This window comes from Stegostoma tigrinum, chromosome 44, assembly GCF_030684315.1.
Source record: "Stegostoma tigrinum isolate sSteTig4 chromosome 44, sSteTig4.hap1, whole genome shotgun sequence".
Taxonomy (NCBI): domain Eukaryota; kingdom Metazoa; phylum Chordata; class Chondrichthyes; order Orectolobiformes; family Stegostomatidae; genus Stegostoma; species Stegostoma tigrinum.
The window spans coordinates 15,377,620-15,399,281 of NC_081397.1; the positions used below are offsets into that span (position 1 = coordinate 15,377,620).

Consider the following 21,662-nt stretch of genomic DNA (forward strand, 5'->3'; position numbering starts at 1 on the left):
GTTTATATACAGAATAACAGATACCCCCCGGGGAGGGAGTTACAGACTGGAATCTGATCGAGGGGGTTTGGGGGGGTTTATATACAGAATAACAGATACCCCCAGGGGAGGGAGTTACAGACTGGAATCTGATCAATGGGTTTGACATGGTTTATATACAGAATAACAGATACTGGGAGGGAATTACAGACTGGAAACTAATTGAACGGTTCGGGCTGATTTATATACAGAATGACAGGTATCCAGGAGAATACGACAGTATTGACTACAGATGTAGTCACAGTGATGCCCAGCAATATTGAGGCTGACAGACACTCTAAAACATTGTTCACTTTTTGTATTTGATGTTATTTACACATTGCTCTCAGACCGTTGGTTCATGCTGCATATCTGGTGCAAGTGTAACTTTCTCAGTGTTTGCTGAGATACCAGAGGCAGGGATACAGTGTGACTGTGTTCTCTCATCCGCCTGTCTCCGTCTGCTTACTGTATTGGACTTGCTCCTCTCTTGGCTGGAGGAACACATGGGCCTCTCTGCTGCTGTCAGCTGCAGTCCCCAAACAAGGCTGAGAGAAGGCCATTCTTCCCTCTCCTGTTGACTCCTTCTCTGCAAGATCGCAGCCAATTTTTCATCCTCCCTGACACTCCCACTCCAATCCCGCCCTCCTGTGTCCTCTCCAGCATGCCCCCTGCTCCTCAGTGTGACTGAGTGTGTGTGTGTACATATGGGTGTTCATGTGTGAGTTTGTGAGTGTGCATGTGAATGTGTATATACGTGTGTGAATGAGAATGTGTGTGTGTGAATAAGCACGTGAATCGTTCTACATGAGTGAGTGTGTGAATCTGTGTGTGTGAATGAGAATGTGTGTGTGTGTGTGTGTGTGTGTGTGAATGTGCACATCTGAATGGTTCTACATGAGTGAGGGTGTGAATCTGTGTGTGTGTGAGGATGTGAATTTGTGTGTGAATGAGTGTGCTTGAGCGTGTGTGTGTGAGTGTGGGTGAGTGAGTGTGTGAATCTGTGTGTGTGTGTGAGGATGTGAATTTGTGTGTGAATGAGTGTGCTTGAGCGTGTGTGTGAGTGAGTGTGGGTGAGTGAGTGTCTGAGTGAGACGGTCAGGGCACAGCGCAGCAGCAGTAGGTCTGTTTCTAGCTGGAGTGGGTGCGGTGGTGGAGTGAAAAATTGGACAGGTCACTGAAGCACGCACCACAGACAGGGCACTTGAAGGGGCTCTCTCCCGTGTGGACCTGCTGGTGCTGTGCCAGGTGAACCCAGTCCATGAAGCACTTGGCACAGCTTGAGCACTGAAAGGGTTTGTCCCCCAGGTGGGTGAGCTGGTGCCTGGTAAAGCTTCCTGTGCCATCAAAGCTAAGGCCACACACAGTGCAGATGAACAGGTCCTCGGCCGCAGGGTGGGAGATCGGGGCCTTCTCCCGACCGGGTACTGGGCTCCGTGCCCTCCTGCTGTCCTGATGCTCAGTGTCCATGGCGAGCTGGTGATGTTACAGGAGCCTGTCAGGGGTCACGGCAGACCCTCGCCCTTCGCTTGGTCCGCAGGCAGGTGGGGGAGAGAGGGAGAGAGGCAGCCATGAGAGAGAGACAGAGACAGACACAGAGGCGGAAACAAACAGAACCTGAGAAACTGACGCAGAAACCTTGGCAACCAGATAGGCAGACCCAGAGACAGGCAGACTCGGAGGGACAGACAGATCCAGAGGGGCAGACCCAGAGAGACAGACAGACCAAGAGACAGAGGCAAACTCAGAGAGACAGACAGACCCAGAGAGGCAGGCAGGCAGGTGCACCCAAAGAAGGAACCTGAGAGGCAGGCAGACCCAAACTGACAGGCAGACCCAGGGATACAGGCAGACCCACAGATAGAGATAGACCCAGAGAAATAGGTAGAACTTAAGGAACAGGCAAGCTCAGAGAGACAGGCAGACCCAGGGAGACAGGCAAACCCGGAGAGACAGGCAGACCCAAATCACATACAGACAGGTGTAAATAGACAGACAGGCTAACCTACAAAGAGACAGGCAGACTCAGAGGGACAGATAGTTGAGTGAGGTATGGACAGACAGACACCAGGACAATCAGAACCTGGTACAGTCAAAGCCCTAGTATAGCCAGGCTGGTACAGTCAGACCCTGTACCTACTAACTGTGTTGCAGACCGAGACCCTGGGAATAATCAGAGCACAAATCACTTAAGATCATGGGACATCCAGATTTTGGAACAGACGGACTCTCAGACAGTCAGAACCTGGTACTGATGGGCTCTGGCACAGACAGGGTCTAGTATAGTCAGACCCTGGTAGTGACAGAAACTGGGATAAACTGTATCAGCGTATCATTATCCCAGAGTATGTCTGTCTCACAGTTTGTCGAAACCAGGAACTCCCAATACCAGAGTCTGACTGCCCCAGGTTTAACTGTATCACATTCAGTCAGATCCTGGAACTAGTAGATTCTGGGATAGACATAATCCGGCTCAAATAGACTGTGGCACAGTCATTTTCTGGGATATTCAGACTCTAGTACAGACAGGCTCTGGGACAGTCTGATCCTGGTTTTGACACATTGTGGTACAAACAGGTATTGAGATAATCACAGATAATGAAATGTGAGGCTGGATGGACACAGCAGGCCCAGCAGCATCTCAGGAGCACAAAAGCTGACGTTTCGGGCCTATACCCTTCATCAGAGCCCAAAACGTCAGCTTTTGTGCTCCTGAGATGCTGCTGGGCCTGCTGTGTCCATCCAGCCTCACATTTCATTATCTTTGACTCTCCAGCATCTACAGTTCCCGTTATCACTGAGACAATCATACCCTGGTGCAGACAGATTCTGGAAAGGTCACGCCCCAGTACAGGCAGATTCTAACACAAACATCGGAAAAGACAAAGCTTGTTACAGAAAGGCCGTGAGGGAGTAGTCAAACCTTAGTACAGTCAGACCCTACAGGGTCAGGGTCTGGGATTGTCAGACCCTGGGACAGTCACACACAGTGACAGACACACCCTGGTCCACTCAGACTTTGATAAAGGCAAACCCTGGTACAAACAGAACTGGTACGGAGTGACCATGGTACAGTCAGACTCTAGTACAGTCAGACCCTGACAAAGCGATATCTTGTATGGTCAAACTTTGGAACAGTCAGAAACTGTGCAGGCAGACCCAGGTACAGTCAGAACGTATTGTATACAGACCCAGGTATGGCCAGACCCAGGTACAGCCAGACGCTGCTGCACATAGACCCTGGGCACAGTGTAATCCTGGTACAGTCAGACCCAGGTCTAGTCAGAACCCATTGCATACAGACCCAGGTACAGTCGGACCCTGCAGCAGACAGACCCAGGTACAGTCGGACCCTGCTGCAGACAGACCCAGGTACAGTGTAATCCTGGTACAGTCAGACCCAGGTACAGTCAGAAGCCATTGTATACAGACCCAGGTACAGTCGGACCCTGCTGCAGACAGACCCAGGTACAGCCGGACGCTGCTGCACATAGACCCTGGGCACAGTGTAATCCTGGTACAGTCAGACCCAGGTCTAGTCAGAAGCCATTGCATACAGACCCAGGTACAGTCGGTCCCTGCTGCAGACAGACCCAGGTACAGTGTAATCCTGGTACAGTCGGCCCCAAGTACAGTCAGAACCCATTGCATACAGACCCGGGTACAGTTGGACCCTGCTGCATACAGACCCAGGCACAGTGTAATCCTGGTACAGTCAGACCCAGGTACAGTCAGAACCCATTGCATACAGACCCAGGTACAGTCGGACCCTGCTGCAGACAGACCCAGATACAGTGTAATCCTGGTACAGTCAGACCCAGGTCTAGTCAGAAGCCATTGTATACAGACCCAGGTACAGTCGGACCCTGCTGCAGACAGACCCAGGTACAGTCAGACCCTGCTGCAGACAGACCCAGGCACAGTGTAATCCTGGTACAGTCAGACCCAGGTCTAGTCAGAAGCCATTGCATACAGACCCAGGTACAGTCGGACCCTGCTGCAGACAGACCCAGATACAGTGTAATCCTGGTACAGTCAGACCCAGGTACAGTCAGAACCCATTGCAGACAGACCCAGGCACAGTCGGACCCTGCTGCAGACAGACCCAGGTACAGTCGGACCCTGCTGCAGACAGACCCAGGTACAGTCGGACCCTGCTGCATACAGACCCAGGTATAGTCGGACCCTGCTGCATACAGACCCAGGTACAGTGTAATCCTGGTACAGTCAGACCCAGGTACAGTCCCAGCCGTTACCTGTTGTTATTTTTACCCCTTTCTGTTGATTTTCACCCTGGCTTCGGTTTTTTCCAGTACGCATGCGCCGCCCCTTGCGCTCGCCTAACCCTCTCCTACTGCGCCTGCGTGCTGTCCGCCCCCCCCCCACCGTCATACCACCCCTTTCTAAGCAATACGCATGCGCCGCAGCCGGTGCGGTCTCCGCACCTGAGCCGCCCGCCTCGGCCCAAAGCAGATGGTGAACTTCCACAGCCCCGAGGGATTCTGGGGAGTGGCGCCACCATTGACCCTGCCCCAACGCCCATCCTCCCCCCAAAACATATGCCAATTGCCAAACTGGGATTTGCCATTTCCCATCCCAATCTCACACCCCAAACTGTGGTTTGCCAATCTCTAAAATAATCCCACAGTCCCCTCCCCCCTCCGATTTACACACACAGGGATTTACCAATTCCCAAATTATTTCTGACCCCTCCACCCCACCAACACAGGGGTTTTTGAACTTCCAGATTCACCTCACACAAGGAATTGCCGATTCCCAAAATAATCCCATACATCAAAACAGGGATTTTCCGATTCCCAAAACAATCCCAAATGCAAACACGGAGATTTATTAATTCCCCAACAAATCCCCCACCCACACACAGGGATGAACCAGTTCCTAAACTAATCCCAATGCCAGACATGCATTTACCAATTCTCAAACTAATCCCACATCCTTAGCAGGATCTGCCAATTCCCAGACTAATTCCATTGTGTTACAGAGATTTATTAATTCCCAAGCTAGTTCCCACACAGGATTTACCAATTCCCAAAAATTCCCATCCACCTATACACAGATATTTACCAATTCCCAAATTAATTATATACTCCTACACATAGGGATTTACCAATTCCCAAGTTAAATCCTCACAGGGATTTACCAATTACCAAACTAGTCCTGCAACGCCAAGCAGGGATTTGTCAGTTCCCAAACTAATCCTGCATTCCCACACAGGGATTTACCAATTTCCAAACTAAATGCACACAGGGATTTGCCTATTTCCAAACTATCTCACATGTACACGAGGGAATTTACAGATTACCAAACTAATTCCACACACCCTCACAGGGATTTTCAATTCCCAAATTAATCCCATTACCTCGCTCTCTCCTCATAGCCCTGTATTGAATCCCAAACTAATTCCACTGCACCGCTCTGTTCCCATAACCCTGTATCAAACCCAAAGTAATACCACTTCACTGCTCTCTTTGCCCATAGCCCTGAATCAATCCTCAAACAAATCCTGTTGTCCTGCATTAAATTAATTCCACAGCCCCAATCCTTCATAATCAGACTGTCTCCAATGTAAGCGATGTTGACACGCTGCACTCTCAGATGATGTGGTTAGTGTAAGTTTATTAAAGAACTGTCATTCTCAGAACAGTGATTGTAAATCTACACAGCATGCAGACAACACATCTCTCCATGGTCTTGATGTGCACTCCTAGACTATACTCAAAGCTAAAAACACAACTGATCTGATCTTTAGTTTTTTGTTAAAGGTTTTCAGGGCAAAAATTCTGGGAAAGAAGAGACAGACAGACAGAAGTTGTCATTGTAAAGGTCACAGCTCATCTCTAAGTAGTGTCTTTTTTAGACTGTTAGTGTGGCTCAGTCATCAGCACTGCTGTCTCACAACACCCAGGAATCGGGTTTGATTCCACCCTCGGACAATTATCTGTATAAGTTGGCATGTTCTCCGGTGTCTGCATAAGTTCCCTCCGGGATCCCCCCACACAATCTCCACCCCACCCCCCCACCCCCCCACCCCCTCCAAAGATGTGCAGGTTGGGGTGGATTGGCCATGCTAAATTGCCTCATAATGACGAGGGATGTACAGTCTAGATGGGTCAGCCATGGGAAATGCAGGGTTACAGGTTGAGGGGGGAGGGATGGGTGGGAAGACTGAGTGGGATGTTCTTTGGAACGTCAGTGTTGACTGATTCCACAGTGAAGGGATTCTAAGGACACTTGGGCACTAAGGAGAATCCCTGGCAAATCCCACCATCATTTCCCTCACTGGAACCTCAGTCTGAGGTAAGGAGGGAGGAAGGGAGAGACTGAAAAGGGAGGAAGCAAGATTGATGGTGGGTAGGTAGGTACACGTTGGATGAAAACACAAAGACTGTGGGATAGGGACACGAGTTTGGTAGGCACGACAGCCGTGAACTACTTGGTGTGAGAATCTTGGTCATGGGCGAAGGACTGAGAATCAGGTTAATAAAATGTGAGGCTGGATGAACACAGCAGGCCCTGCAGCATCTCAGGAGCACAAAAGCTGACCTTTTGGGCCTAGACCCTTCATCAGAGACCGAAACATCAGCTTTTGTGCCCCTGAGAGGCTGCTGGGCCTGCTGTGTTCATCCAGCCTCACATTTTATTATCTTGGATTCTCCAGCATCTGCAGTTCCCATTATGACTGAGAATCAGGTGCCTACTTTCAGTGTGCTTAGAAAGAATAGTGACTGCCAGTGAAGCTCTGCAGGTCCAGCAGCGTCCATGGTGAATGAAAAGGGTCCAGCTGGATCTTTTTTCATAACCGGAAAGGGGGCCAGAGAGTCTGGAAAAAAATGATCCCGTGGGAGAAGTGGAGGGCAGAATAGTGTCTCTTGTCTGACCAACTCAACTGTACTTTTCAAAGAACCAGGTGTGGAGACGGGGGCAATGCTTTTGATGGCAAGGAGCTCAGTAAAGCTTGTCGTACAAAGATATGGATACCAAGGCAATGGGAGGGGATGGTAATATCACTGGATATCACTGGATAATATCAATACAGAGACGGAGGTAACGTTCTGGGTTGGAATCCCACCATGGCAGATGGCGGAATTTAAATTCAATTTTTAAAAGTTTAGAATTAACTGTCTAATGATAAACAATGAAGCCGCTGTCATTCACGAATGTCCTTCAGGGAAGGAAACTGTCCTCCTCGCCTGGTCTGGACTGCATGTGACTCCAGTACCACAGCAATGTGGTTGATTCTTAACTGCCCTCTGGCGAACTAGGGTTGGTTAGTAAACACTGGCCTAGCCAGCGACACTCTCATATTGTGAATGATTGAAAAGAAAAACCCATGGTGGGGGTGATCTAAAGAAATTTGGCTGAGTGACAGAAGTAGGGGGTGATGGCTGAAGGATGTTTGGTCCGACTGGAAGTGTGTCTAGGAGATTCCCACGGGGGGGGGGGGCTCCTTGTTGTTTATGGAAATGACTTATGCTCACACACAAAGCAGGGTCAATCAATAAGTCAATGAATGATCCAAAAACTGGCAATGGTTTGGGGGGGGGCGGGGCTACAGATGGACTGATCGGTGGTAAATGGAATTCAATGCAGATTAGTGTGAAGTGATGTACTTGGGCAGGGCAAGCAAGGCAAGGAAATACAGGTTGGACACTAGGGCCCTGGGAAGAAGGGAGGAATGGCAGGACCTTGGTGTGTGTATCCACCAGTTACAGGTCAAGTGGATAAAATGGTGAGCGGGGGACACTTGCTTTTATTAGGCGAGAGTTTAAGGTGGCGGGAGAGGTAATGCTGGAACTATATGAAACGTTGGTGAGGCCACACAATGAGAGTATTGCATGCAGTTTCTGGAATCCACATCCTAGGAGGGAGCAGACGGAAATTTACCAGGACATTGCCTCAGGGATTGGAGTGTTTCAGTGACAGAAACCGAAGATTGGCTGCAGGAGGAGGCCGTTCGGCCCTTCCAGACTGCTCCACCATTCATGGACAATCACGGCCATTCATCCAATTCAACAGCCTAATCCTGCTTTGTCTCAATAACCTTTGATCCCATTCACCCCAAGTGCTGTATCCAGCCGCCTCTTGAATAAATTCAATGTTTTGGCATCAACTACACCCCGTGGTAATGAGTTTCACAAGCTCACCACTCTTTGAAGAAATGTCTCCTCATCTCCGACCTAGGTGGTCTACCCTGAAGCCTCAGACTCTGTCCCCTGGTTCTGGAAAACCCACCGTGGAGAAAGATTGGGGGTTGTTCCTCTTAGGGCAGAGGAAATTGAGACAGAGAGACATGATTGAGGGGGAAGGGGTTCAATGACCAGGGTGGGAGGGCAGAGGTTGAAGGAAAGTCAGAGGCTGGCTAGGCCAGCGACACCCCCATCTTGTGAATGAGTGAAAAGAAAAGCCCATGGTGGGGGGTCCAAAGGAATTTGGCTGAGAAATTTGACTACAGAGGGTTGTAGTCAAGGCTGGCTCGTTGAGGGTGTTCAAGGCTCAGATAAAGAGTTTCAAATCAGGAAGGGGAAACAAGTGGTATGGTGTGAAAAAGGCAGGAAAGTGGAGCGGAGGACGATCAGATCAGCCACAATCTCTATGCTATGCTATCCCCTTCCTCATTCTAGATTCCCCAAGGTTGGGGGGAGAGGGGAACACCCTTTCATCCTCCACCCTGTGAATCTCTCTCCTTCTTCCATGTCTCTGCCTTTTCGAAACTTGCAAAGGACACAGACCCAGACAGCCCGACATTTCCCCATAAAACAGACCCCACCCCCTCCCCCAGCCCTTGTAGCAGCAATAAATCTCCTCTGAACCACCTACAGGTCAAGCATCTTTCTCCTTATGAGTGGGAGTGGTGCCAATCAAGTGGGGGCTGCTTTGTCCCTGCATGGTGTCGAGCTTCTCGGAAGTTGTTGGAGACGCACCGATCCAGGGCAAGTGGGGAGTACTCCCTCACCCTCCTGCTTGTGCCTTGTTGGCAATGGGACACTCTTTGAGAAGGGATGATATTGAGGGCAAGTGACTGAGTCCCAAGGTCAGGCTGGGGTTTGCTACTTGTCGTCTCAGATCCAGTTTTCAGTCGATCACAGACACGTGGTTTCTGCATTGAGAACGCAGGCCAGGGGATAGTATTCAGCAAAACACAGGCTTCCAGGGGCAGCAGCTCAGTCGCGGACAGTCCACAGGGTCGGAGGGTTGGGGGAGGGTTCAGGCAGTGACTGCAGTGATCTTTAGGAACAGCTGGTGATCTCCGATCCCAGTCAGTGTCATCAATCTCCGATCCCGGTCGGTGTCATCAATCTCCGATCCCGGTCGGTGTCATCAATCTCCGATGCCGGTCGGTGTCATCAATCTCCGATGCCGGTCAGTGTCATCAATCTCCGATGCCGGTCGGTGTCATCAATCTCCGATCCCGGTCGGTGTCATCAATCTCCGATCCCGGTCGGTGTCATCAATCTCCGATGCCGGTCAGTGTCATCAATCTCCGATCCCAGTCGGTGTCATCAATCTCCGATGCCGGTCGGTGTCATCAATCTCCGATCCCGGTCGGTGTCATCAATCTCCGATGCCGGTCAGTGTCATCAATCTCCGATCCCAGTCGGTGTCATCAATCTCCGATGCCGGTCGGTGTCATCAATCTCCGATGCCGGTCGGTGTCATCAATCTCCGATCCCGGTCGGTGTCATCAATCTCCGATCCCGGTCGGTGTCATCAATCTCCGATGCCGGTCAGTGTCATCAATCTCCGATCCCAGTCGGTGTCATCAATCTCCGATGCCGGTCGGTGTCATCAATCTCCGATCCTGGTCGGTGTCATCAATCTCCGATGCCGGTCGGTGTCATCAATCTCCGATCCTGGTCGGTGTCATCAATCTCCGATCCCGGTTAATGATTTCTGATCCCGGTTGGTGATCGCCAATCAGTGTCGACGATAGAGTTAGGGTTAGGTGTCAGTGATTCCCGATTCCAGTTGGTGTCGGTGATCTCGAAACCCGGCCAGTGATCTCCAATCCCAGTCGGTGTCAGTGATTTCCAATCCTGGTCATGTCTGCGATCCCCGGTCGGCGATTCCCGGTCAGTGATCGGTATTGTTAATGATCTCCGATCCTGGTAAAGGCGATTCCCAATCCCGGTCCTAGTCAGCGTCGGTGATCAGTGTCAGCAATTCCCAATCCTGGTTGTGTCTGCGATCCCCGGTCGGCGATTCCCGGTCAGTGTCATCGATTTCCGATCCCGGTCAGTATCAGCAATTCTTGACCCTGGTCAGTGTTGGGGATCTCTATCGTGCCTGTGATGTCTGGCCTTTTCCCGCTTGTTGCCAGCTGTCTCAGCGTTGGCGCCCTGGGTGGGGTGTTGTTGTGGCACATGCCGTTCCCAGCGGATGTTCATCACAATAACCCCCCCACCCCCACCCCCCCCGCCCCCTCGACATCCCCGGTCAGTAGGACTCTTTGGCGTGAATGCGCTGGTGCTTGATGAGGTGTGACGACAGGATGAAGCCCTTGCCACAGTCACCGCACTTGAAGGGCCGCTCCCCGGTGTGCAGGTGCTGGTGAGTCTTGAGGTGGGACGACTGGATGAAGCCGCGGCCGCACACCGGGCAGACGAAAGGCCTCTCCCCCGTGTGGACGCGCCGGTGCTCCACCAGCTGGTATGGCTGCTTGAAGGCTTTGCCGCAGACCGGGCAGGCGAAGGGCTTCTCGCCGGTGTGGATGCGCCTGTGGGAGACCAGGTGGTGAGACTGGGTGAAGCGCTGGCCGCAGTCCGGGCACTGGAAGGGCTTCTCGCCGGTGTGAAGCCTCTGATGCTTCCTGAGTGTGCACAGGATGGTGAAGCTCTTCTCACACACCGGGCACTTGAAGGGACGCTCACCTGTGTGCACAATCCGGTGCCGGATGAGGCCCGACGGCTGCTTGAAGCCCTTGCTGCACAGGGCGCAGACGTAAGGCCGCTCGCCTGTGTGCACCCGCTGGTGCATCACCAGGTCCGAGGACTTTTTGAAAGCCTTGCCACACTCGGCGCACTTGCACGGCTTCAGGTCCGGCGGCACCGCACCGGCTCCCGGCGCCCGGTACGTCCGCAGGTACGGCGGGGCCCCGCCGACGCCAGCCTTGCCGTGGCTCTGCTGGTGCTTCCTCAGCGCCGATGGGTAGTAGAAGCCACGCCCGCACTCCTCGCAGCGGATGGGCCGGTCCTCGGCATGCACCGCCTGGTGCCGCTGGAGAATGGAGGGGTGGGTGAAGGCGGCGCCGCAGACCGGGCACACGAAGGGGCGCCCACGGGTGTGCACCCGCTGGTGCTTGAGCAGGCCTGAAGGGTGCTTGAAGGCCTTGCCGCAGGTCAGGCAGGTGTGCGGGCGCTCCTGGCTGTGCACGCACTCATGGCGCGCCAGGCAGTACCGGTACTTGAAGGCCTTGCCACAGGTCGGGCAGGCATGCGGGCGCTCCTGGGCATGGATGCGCTGGTGGTTGACCAGGCCCGAGGCATGCTTGAAGGCCTTGCCACAGAGCGGGCACTTGTGGGGCCTCTCGGTGCGGTGGGTGGATTCGTGCCGCTCCAGGCCATAGCGGTAACGGAAGCCTTTGGCACAGACCGAGCACTTCAGGGGCTTGTCGTCCTCCCCGCCGTCTCTCCCTTCCCTCACAGGCTCTGCCATAACCCCCAAGGGTGAGGAACGGCCGGACTCAACTCGGTCCGCGATGCCCAGCCTCTCGATGTCCCCCTCCTCGATCCCAAACCTCTCTCCGACACCCTCCTCAATCCCCACCCTCTCAATGTTCCCCTCCTCTATCCCTAGCCTCTCCGTGCCCTGCTCCCCCAACCTCAGCCGCACTCTGAATCGCTCCTCAATCCCCACCCTACCTATGGCCCCCTCCTCAATCCCTAAACTCTCTCCGATCCCCCCTTCAGTCCTCACACACTCTCTTAATCTCTCCCCCATACCCACTCTCTCAATGACCCCCTCTCTTAGCTCTAACCTCTCCATGCCCCGCTCCCTCAACCCCAGCTGCACTCTCACACCCTCCTCAGTCCCCACCCTCACTCTGAATCTGTCCCCCATAACCACCCTCTCTCTGACCCCTTCCCCATTCCCCACCTTCTCTTTGCTCCCTTGGACCCCGTCAGTCCCTATCATGGTCAATGCCACCTCCTCACCCTCTGTTGTCTGCCCCCCGAGCAACACATCCTCCCCTTCCCCCTTCTCCGGCCTGTGTCCTCCATCCACCTCGGGTGGTCTCGGGCCCTCATCTTCTCCATTCTCCGGGGCCTCCTGCCATCCGTTGCCGTGCTCCGTTAGCGTCCGCTCGGCCCAGAAGTCCTCTTGGAGGATCGGTATCCCGGGTCGAAGGTCAAGCGGCTCAATTTCCGACATTGAGAAGCTGAGGGCGCCGGGGGAGGGGAGGGCGGGGTGAGGAAGAGAGAGAGTGATGTCAGAACATGGTCAAATAACATACCCCAGCAGCACTCTGGCGCCCCAACCCCTCCTGAATCTCTGTGTGTAGGTGAAGAGGAGGTGCATTGATTTTTAATTGTATACAGAGCCCTTTATGGGCTGAGTTCCTCCTTTAAGGGAGTGTACTGCCCTTTTGAGGGGGTGCATTCTGCTTTAATAGGGGGGTCATCCCCTTTAGGAGGGTGCAGTCCCTTTTAAGGGGGTGCTTCCGCTTTATTCGGCTGCGTTCCCCTTTAAGGAGGTGCATTCCGCTTTATTGGGCTGCGTTCCCCTATATGAAGGTGTATTCCGCTTTGTTGGGCTGCATTCCCCTTTAAGGAGGTGCATTCCGCTTTATTGGGCTGCGTTCCCCTTTATGAAGGTGTATTCCGCTTTATAGGGCTGCATTCCCCTTTAAGGAGGTGCATTCCGCTTTATTGGGCTGCATTCCACTTTAAGGAGGTGCATTCCGCTTTATTGGGCTGCGTTCCCCTTTATGAAGGTGTATTCCGCTTTATAGGGCTGCATTCCCCTTTAAGGAGGTGCATTCCGCTTTATTGGGCTGCGTTCCCCTTTATGAAGGTGTATTCCGCTTTATAGGGCTGCATTCCCCTTTAAGGAGGTGCATTCCGCTTTATTGGGCTGCATTCCACTTTAAGGAGATGCATTCCGTTTTGAGGGGCTCCAGTCCCCTTTAAGAGGATGCTTTCTCCTTAAAGGAGGTGCGTTCCCGTTTAAGGAGATGCATTCCGCTTTAAAGGGGTGCATTCTGTCTTTTTCCACCCCGCGGAGGAGGGTAAAGCCCTGGGAAGAACCCCCAACACCCCCCCGGGGGTTGTACTTACCTCCGTCTCTCCCGGAGCCCGGGCGCCCAGCCTCGGCCGCTGCTCCTCCCAGCTCCGCGATCCCGCAGTCCTCCAGTATCCCGGCGTGCAGCGGCGCGGCCAGGGGGGGTGAATGCGGCGCAGGCGCAACGCGGCCCCCAGCCTCGGAGACAGAGCACTTTCAAGTGCGCGGGGGCCGCCGGGATGAACGGCCGCCATTGTTCCCCCTCCCACATTCGCCAACCCAAAGTCGCCGTTGGCAGGCAACTGCATTCCGCTGGCGCCTCCCACGGCCATGGGGGAGGTTTCGAGCGGCCGGAGGATGTTTGTATTCCTAGGATCGAGAGAGAGAGAGACGGGGGAGTTTAAGAGAGTGAGACAGCGAGAGAGGTAGGTAGAGTGATAAAGGTAGACGGAGAGAGACAGTGTGAGAGAAAGAGGTAGGAAAGAAACAGGGAGTGAGTGACAGAGAAAAAGAGTGAGACAGAAAAAGGAGAGACTCAAAGACAGAAGGAGAAAGAGAGAGATAGTTGGAGCACAACATAGGAAGGGAGACAGAGAAGAGAGGGAGGAGAGGGAAGGAGAGAGATGGAGGCAGCAGATGGAGGGGGGAAGAGGAGAGAGAGAGGATAGGAGAGAGTGGATTCTGTTTCAGAGATGGGAAGGAGTGATCAGTTGGGTTAGGAGATGCATTCCGCTTTGAGGGAGTATTGTCACCCTCCTGCAGTGTGACACTCATTCAGCACTGATGCTCCCAACAGCGTGGATGTCCTCAACACTGACTCTCCAACAGTGCAGCACTCTCTCAGTATTGACCCTCCGACAGTGCAGCGATCCCTCAGTATTGATGGTCCAACAGTGCTCGCTCCCTTGGCACCAACCGTCCAACAGCACAGCATTCCCTGAGTACTAACCCTCTGGCAGTGCGGTGATCCCTCAACACTGACCTTCTGACAACGGTAACATTCACTTAGCATTGACCCTCCGACAGCGCCTGCTCCCTCAGTTGAAACCCTCAGACAGCATGGTGCTCCATCAGTACTGACCATCTTGACAGTGCAGCGTCCCCTCAGCACTGACCTTCCAACCTTGCATGCTCCCTTAGTGTGTCAGTCTATATGTGTGCAAAACACGTCTATGTCTACTTAGTGTCTACATAAGTCACCGCATGTGAACCTGCAGAGTGTGTGAGCACAAAAGTGTCACTGCGCAATTCAATGTATACAAGTATGTGACACATAAGTAAACATGTATCTAAATAGCTGCTTCGACATAAATAGGCCCACGTAGTTGAAATGGTGCATCCAGATCAGTGTGTGTTAGTGTGTACGTTGGTGTGTCCATTTCAGTGTGTGTGCAGGTTGATCCACCACGTGTTTGTATCTGAATCAATGTGTGTGAAAGCATAGGTCAGTGTGTACACAAGTACGTGTTAATGAATCAGTGTGTGTGCATACTAGAGTGTGTGTTAATAAAACAGTGTGCACACGTCTGTGAGTGTGTGTGTATATATGCACCAAAGGCAGTGTATATTTGAAAGCAGAGCGTTCGAGTACTTGTTGGTGTGCCAGAGTGCGTGTACACAAAAGGTAGTGTGCGCTCACGAGTACGTCATGAAGCTCATTGGTCTTTATTTTTGTGACTACAGTGAGTAAAGAATTGTGTGAAATGAAGGAAGCTGTGCAAGGACACGTAGTGTTTTTCTAACACAACTGGTGTCACGTTTACACTGTTACCCCATTGATGTGGGGAAAGGATGCACGGAGGAAAAATCCTGTGGGTGAGAGTTCGGGGCAGGTCTGCCTGTTGGTTGGGTCTTTGATTCAGTCCCATTGTGGGGATCAGGAATGTTCAGCTTGGAAACAACTCCAATTGGTTGCCGGGGCAGGCGTGCAGCCTGAGCATGAATAAGAAGGTTTTTAGTGATAGTGGCTGGGGGGGGGGGGGGAGAGGAGGGTGCAAAAAGTCTCCAGACTCGCAAGAGGCAACTTAGATACTAGATTCCCTACAGTGTGGAAACAGGCCCTTCGGCCCAACAAGTCCACACCGCCCCTTGAAGCATCCCACCCAGATCCATCCCCCTATAACCCACACACACCCCTGAACACTACGGGCAATTTAGCATGGCCGATCCACCGAGCGTGCACATCTTTGGACTGTGGGAGGAAACCGGAGCACCCGGAGGAAACCCACGCAGACACAGGGAGAATATGCAAACTCCACACAGACAGTTGCCCGAGGCGGGAACTGAACCTGTGTCCCTGGCACTGTGAGGCTGCAGTGCTAACCACTGAGCCACCGTGCCACCCCGTTTCTGGTCACTGCACAACAGTAAGGATGTCATTACACTGGAAGGGGGTACAGAGGAGATTCACCAGGATGTTGTCTGGGATGGAGCACTTCAGCGATGAAGAGAATTCACCAGCTCTTCATGCAAACAGGCAAAAAAGAATTCGAAGACAGCACATATACTCACTCACCATCTGTCTAATAGCTGTTGCCTCTGACCAGCGTCAGACAGACTGAACAGTTAGCATTCCGAATGCTTTGCCAGCATGCATATGCATTGCTGAGTGCGCAAGTTTGTGTGTGTGTGCGCACAGATTCTGCGTGCAGGTCACTGTGCACACGTACGTATGGCAAAACCGTTTCAGTCGTGGGATATAGGCGTCACTGACTTGGCCAGCATTCATTGTCCATCCCCAGTTGCTCTTCAGAAGGTGGTGGTGAGCTGTCCTCTTGAACCACTGCAGCCCACAGGTCAGTGTGTGTTTCTGTGGAAAGAATGTGTGCATGTGTCAGTGTCTGTGTTAGAGAGAGACAGAGCGTGAGTGTCGGTGTGACATACGTGTGGGTGTGTGAGAGAGAAGAGACACAGACAGACAGACAGAGAGACAGACAGACAGACAGACAGAGAGAGACACAGACAGAGAGAGACACACACAGACAGACAGACAGACAGGCAGAGAGAGAGAGAGACAGACAGAGAGAGACACAGACAGACAGAGAGAGAGAGAGAGAGACACACACAGACAGACAGAGAGAGAGACAGAGACACACACAGACCGACACAGACAGACAGAGAGAGAGACAGAGACAGACAGAGACACACACAGACAGACAGAGAGAGACAGAGACACACACAGACAGAGAGAGAGAGACACAGACAGAGAGAGAGAGACACACACAGACAGACAGAGAGACACACACAGACAGACAGAGAGAGAGAGACACAGACAGACAGAGAGAGAGAGACACAGACAGACAGAGACACACAGAGAGAGAGACAGAGAGAGAGACACACAGACAGAGAGAGAGACACACAGACAGAGAGAGAGACACAGACAGACAGAGAGAGACACACACAGACAGACAGAGAGAGAGAAACAGACAGACAGAGAGAGACAGAGACACACACAGACAGACAGAGAGAGACACAGACAGAGAAAGAAACACAGAGAGAGAGAGACACACAGACAGACAGACACACACACAGACAGACAGAGAGAGAGAGAGACAGACAGACAGACAGAGAGAGACACACACACAGACAGACAGAGAGAGAGAGACGGCACACCACCCCTTTCCTGAGATCAAGCTGGCAGAGAGAGGAGAGTCCGTCAGAGAGTCACGGCGCCCAGATGCCGGGCATGGACCCTCTGGTGCCGCTTGACGTGGGGAGAGCGGGTGAAGCGTTTGCCGCAGACGGCGCACTTGTACGGCCTCTCGCCGGTGTGGACCCGGCCGTGTTTCTTGAGCTCCCCAGACTGTGTGAAGCGTTTGCCGCAGACGGCGCACTTGTAGGGCCGCTCGCCGGTGTGCACCCGCCGGTGGGTCAGCAGGTTGGAGGAGTTGACGAAGGCTTTGCCGCAGACGGCGCACTTGTAGGGCCGCTCGCCCGTGTGCACCCGCTCGTGGACGGTCACCTCGGACAGGTGCTTGAAGGCTTTGCCGCAGGAGGCGCAGAGGAACGGCCGCTCGCCCGTGTGCACCCGCTGGTGGGTCCTCACCGACGACGGGTGCTGGAAGCCCTTGCCGCAGACGCCGCACTGGTGCCGGGGGCGCCGCCCGCCCTGGTCTCTCAGCCCACCTCCTCCCACTCCGGAGGCAACGGGGGCAGGCTCCTCCCCCACCATCTCCTCCTCCAGCACTCGCAGCGGCCTCACCCTGTCTCCCTTCTGTGGGGCTGTGTGAAGAGAGCAAACTTTCAGCTTGAAACCATGGAGAAAGCTTCATTCTGTATCTAACCCCGTGCTCTCCCTGTCCCTGGGAGTGTTTGATGGGGGAAACACTGTAGAGGGAGCTTTACTCTGTATCTAACCTCTTGCTGCACCTTCTCTGGGAGTGTTTAAATGGGGGTCAGCGTAGAGAGAGCTGAACCTTTTTTAAAAGAGTGAAAGGGGGCTTTAATTTCAGGGGCAGCAAAAGGGGGCCACAGGAGGACAAAACAGCATTCGGCCTGTATGCCTGGTAACCTTCAGGTGTCCCCCAACACCTCGCCCATCCCCGACACACACACACACCCCCACTGGCCCTCACCATAACCGTGGGTTCCCCTTCCTAATTAAGGAACCTCTCTATCTCGGCCTTTGACAACCCAGCACTGACAAGTCCCCCGCGGCAAAGAATTCCACAGGTTCATTCCCCTCGGAGGGAAGAAATCCCCCTTCATCTCCATCTTTAATTCCTCCCCTTACTCTGAGGTGAAGCCACGACTCTCCCACACAAGGGGAAACAACCTCTCTCTCCAAGCTCACCCTGTCAAATGCCACTTAGAATCCTGACCTTACACAGGGACAGCACAAGAGTTAGACACAGAGTAAAGCTCCCTCTATGCTGTCCCCACCCCATCAAACACTCCCAGGACAGGGACAGCATGGGGTTAGATACAGAGTAATGCTTTCTCCAAACTGTCCCCAACAAACACCCCCAAGACTACGACAGATGGGGGTTAGCTACAAGCGCCTTGTACACTTTTTGTATAAAAACCTCCTGACTTGTACGGAGATAAGGGGAACTGCAGATGCTGGAGAATCCACGTTAACAAAGTGTGGAGCTGGATGGACACAGCAGGCCCAGCAGCATCTCAGGAGCACAAAAGCTGACGTTTCGGGCCTGGACCCTTCATCGGAGAGAGGGATGGGGAGAGGGAACTGGAATAAATAGGGAGAGAGGGGGAGGCGGACCGAAAATGGAGAGAAAAGAAGACAGGTGGAGAGAGTATAGGTGGGGAGGTTGGGATAACAAAGTGTGGAGCTGGCAACAAGGCAGACAAGGGTGGCGCAGTGGTAGTATGGCGCACTGACCTCTACATCGCTGAGGCCAAACGCCAACTCTCCGACACCACCTCCTATCGCCCCCTCGATCTTGACCCCACCCCCGAGCACCAAACCATCATCTCCAACACCATCCAGGACGGCGTCACCTCAGGGGACCTCCCACCCACAGCCTCCAACCTCATTGTTCCCCAACCCCGCACGGCCCGTTTCTATCTCCTTCCCAAAATCCACAAACCTGCCTGCCCTGGTCGACCCATCGTCTCAGCCTGTTCCTGCCCCACCGAACTCATCTCCACCTATCTGGACTCCATTTTCTCCCCTTTGGTCCAGGAACTCCCTACCTACATCCGTGACACCACCCACGCCCTCCACCTCCTCCAGGACTTCCAATTCCCTGGCCTCCGACACCTCATTTTCACCATGGACCTGTATTCCTCATGCAGATGGCCTTAAGGCCTTCCGCTTCTTCCTGTCCCGCAGGCCCGAGCAGTCCCCCTCCACCGACACCCTCAACCACCTAGGCAAACTCGTCCTCACCTCAACAACTTCTCTTTTGACTCCTCCCACTTCCTACAGACTAAGGGGGTGGCCATGGGCAGCCGCATGGGCCCCAGCTATGCCTGCCTCTTTGTAGGTTACGTGGAACAGTCCCTCTTCCGCACCTACACAGGCCCCAAAACCCACCTCTTCCTCCGGTACATTGATGACTGTATCGGCGCCGCCTCTTGCTCCCCAGAGGAGCTCGAACAGTTCATCCACTTTACCAACACCTTCCACCCCAACCTTCAGTTCACCTGGGCCATCTCCAGCACATCCCTCACCTTCCTGGACCTCTCAGTCTCCATCTCAGGCAACCAGCTTGTAACTGATGTCCATTTCAAGCCCACCGACTCCCACAGCTACCTAGAATACACCTCCTCCCACCCACCCTCCTGCAAAAATTCCATCCCCTATTCCCAATTCCTCCGCCTCCGCCGCATCTGCTCCCACGATAAGACATTCCACTCCCGCACATCCCAGATGTCCAAGTTCTTCAAGGACCGCAACTCCCCCCACAGTGGTCGAGAACGCCCTTGACCGCGTCTCCCGCATTTCCAGCAACACATCCCTCACACCCCGCCCCCGCCACAACTGCCCCCAAAGGATCCCCCTCGTTCTCACACACCACCCTACCAACCTTCGGATACAACGCTTCATCCTCCGACACTTCCGCCATCTACAATCCGACCCCACCACCCAAGACATTTTTCCATCCCCACCCCTGTCTGCTTTCCAAAGAGACCACTCTCTCCGCGACTCCCTTGTTCACTCCACACTGCCCTCCAACCCCACCACACCCGGCACCTTCCCCTGCAACCGCAGGAAATGCTACACTTGCCCCCACACCTCCTCCCTCACCCCTATCCCAGGCCCCAAGATGACATTCCACATTAAGCAGAGGTTCACCTGCACATCTGCCAATGTGGTATACTGTATCCACTGTACCCGGTGTGACTCCCTCTACATTGGGGAAACCAAGCGGAGGCTTGGGGACCGCTTTGCAGAACACCTCCGCTCAGTTCGCAATAAACAACTGCACCTCCCAGTCGCAAACCATTTCCACTCCCCCTCCCATTCTCTTGATGACATGTCCATCATGGGCCTCCTGCAGTGCCACAAGGATGCCACCCGAAGGTTGCAGGAACAGCAACTCATATTCCGCCTGGGAACCCTGCAGCCATATGGTATCAATGTGGCCTCCACCAGCTTCAAAATCTCCCCTTCCCCAACCGCATCCCGAAACCAGCCCAGTTCATCCCCTCCCCCCACTGCACCACACAACCAGCCCAGCTCATCCCCCTCCCCCCACTGCATCCCAAAACCAGTCCAACCTGTCTCTGCTTCCCTAACCTGTTCTTCCTCTCACCCATCCCTTCCTCCCACCTCAAGCCGCACCTCCATTTCCTACCTCTACCTCATCCTGCCTCCTTGACCTGTCCGTTTTCCCTGGACTGGCCTATCCCCTCCCTACCTCCCCACCTATACTCTCCTCTCCACCTATTTTCTCTCCATCTTCGGTCCGCCTCCCCCTCTCTCCCTATTTATTCCAGTTCCCTCTCCCCATCCCCCTCTCTGATGAAGGGTCTAGGCCCAAAATGTCAGCTTTTGTGCTCCTGAGATGCTGCTTGGCCTGCTGTGTTCATCCAGCTTCACACTTTGTTATCCTGACTTGTACACTCCATTCCCCTCAAAATAAAGACTGTTCGCCTCTCTTTTACCTGCTGAAATTAGGCACTTGCTTTTTGGGACAAATGAAGGGTGAGTTTGGAGAGAGAGACTGTTTCCCCTTGTGTGGGAGAGTCGTGGCTTCACCTCAGAGTGAAGGTGAGATGTTAATGGGATAACATACCTTTGATTTCTAACATTCTATAAATTAAAGTCTTTTATCTGCCTACACATAGATATGCAGGCACTCCCGATAACAACTTGAAATCACCTCCAGCCATGAGCAGCCACTTCACGAGCAATCGATACTATATCCTGGTGTTTTATGTTCTTGATGTAATAATTGTTTGGTATCCTGTTGTAGTAATTGGTTCATGTATCATGTCACTGTGAAATGTGAAATTGTCATGTCATTGTAAATTGTGAAATCGTTTTATGTATCATATCTTTTGTGAAGTATAAAAAGCGGGGACTGTCCGCTGCTCGGGGAGAATCACCTGCGAGACTCTGCGCTCTGTGCCGGGTTGAGTACAGGTTGTACTTGCTTAGTAATAAAAGGATTTGTGTTTTTCTAAACAGGTCAGTGTCTCGTTATTGCATCAAGTCCGTGAGGGTCTCCGAAAATGAGCTTGACATTGGGAGGAATTAAAGATGGAGATGAAGAGGAATTTCTTCCCTACGAGGGGAATGAACCTGTGGAATTCTCCACAAACTCCTTTGGCAACTCGTTCCGTACACGCACTACACTTTGCATGATAAAGTTGCCCCTCAGTTCCCTTTTAAACCTTTCCCCCGTCTCACCTTAAACCTGTGCCCTCTAGTTTTGGAGCCTCTTTCCCTGGTTGGGGGCGGGGACCCTACGTGTGCCCCCCATGATTTTATAAGC

The 21,662-nt window shown here is 53.1% G+C and overlaps 2 protein-coding genes across 3 annotated transcripts in view; both read right to left on the bottom strand.

Moving 5' to 3' along the window:
• Nucleotides 1-10,473: 10,473 nt before the first annotated feature.
• Nucleotides 10,474-12,038, bottom strand: LOC132207087 (zinc finger protein OZF-like). Its single transcript, XM_059642255.1, has one exon. It carries the CDS (start codon nucleotides 12,019-12,021, stop codon nucleotides 10,474-10,476), a length of 1,548 nt encoding a protein of 515 aa, XP_059498238.1. The 5' UTR covers nucleotides 12,022-12,038.
• A 2,861-nt stretch (nucleotides 12,039-14,899) lies between these two features.
• Nucleotides 14,900-21,662, bottom strand: part of LOC125449934 (zinc finger protein 664-like) — an 8,569-nt gene continuing 1,806 nt past the window's right edge. The window contains exons 2-3 of one of the 2 annotated variants that reach the window (XM_059641992.1): nucleotides 16,873-17,478; nucleotides 14,900-16,066 (exon numbers count right to left, since the gene is read on the bottom strand). In XM_059641992.1, the coding sequence (XP_059497975.1) occupies nucleotides 16,913-17,478 (566 nt within the window). In that variant the 3' untranslated portion in view covers nucleotides 14,900-16,066; nucleotides 16,873-16,912. Of the gene's footprint in view, nucleotides 17,479-21,662 lie in introns of both variants that reach the window. The other variant, XM_059641991.1, reaches the window with a different exon arrangement.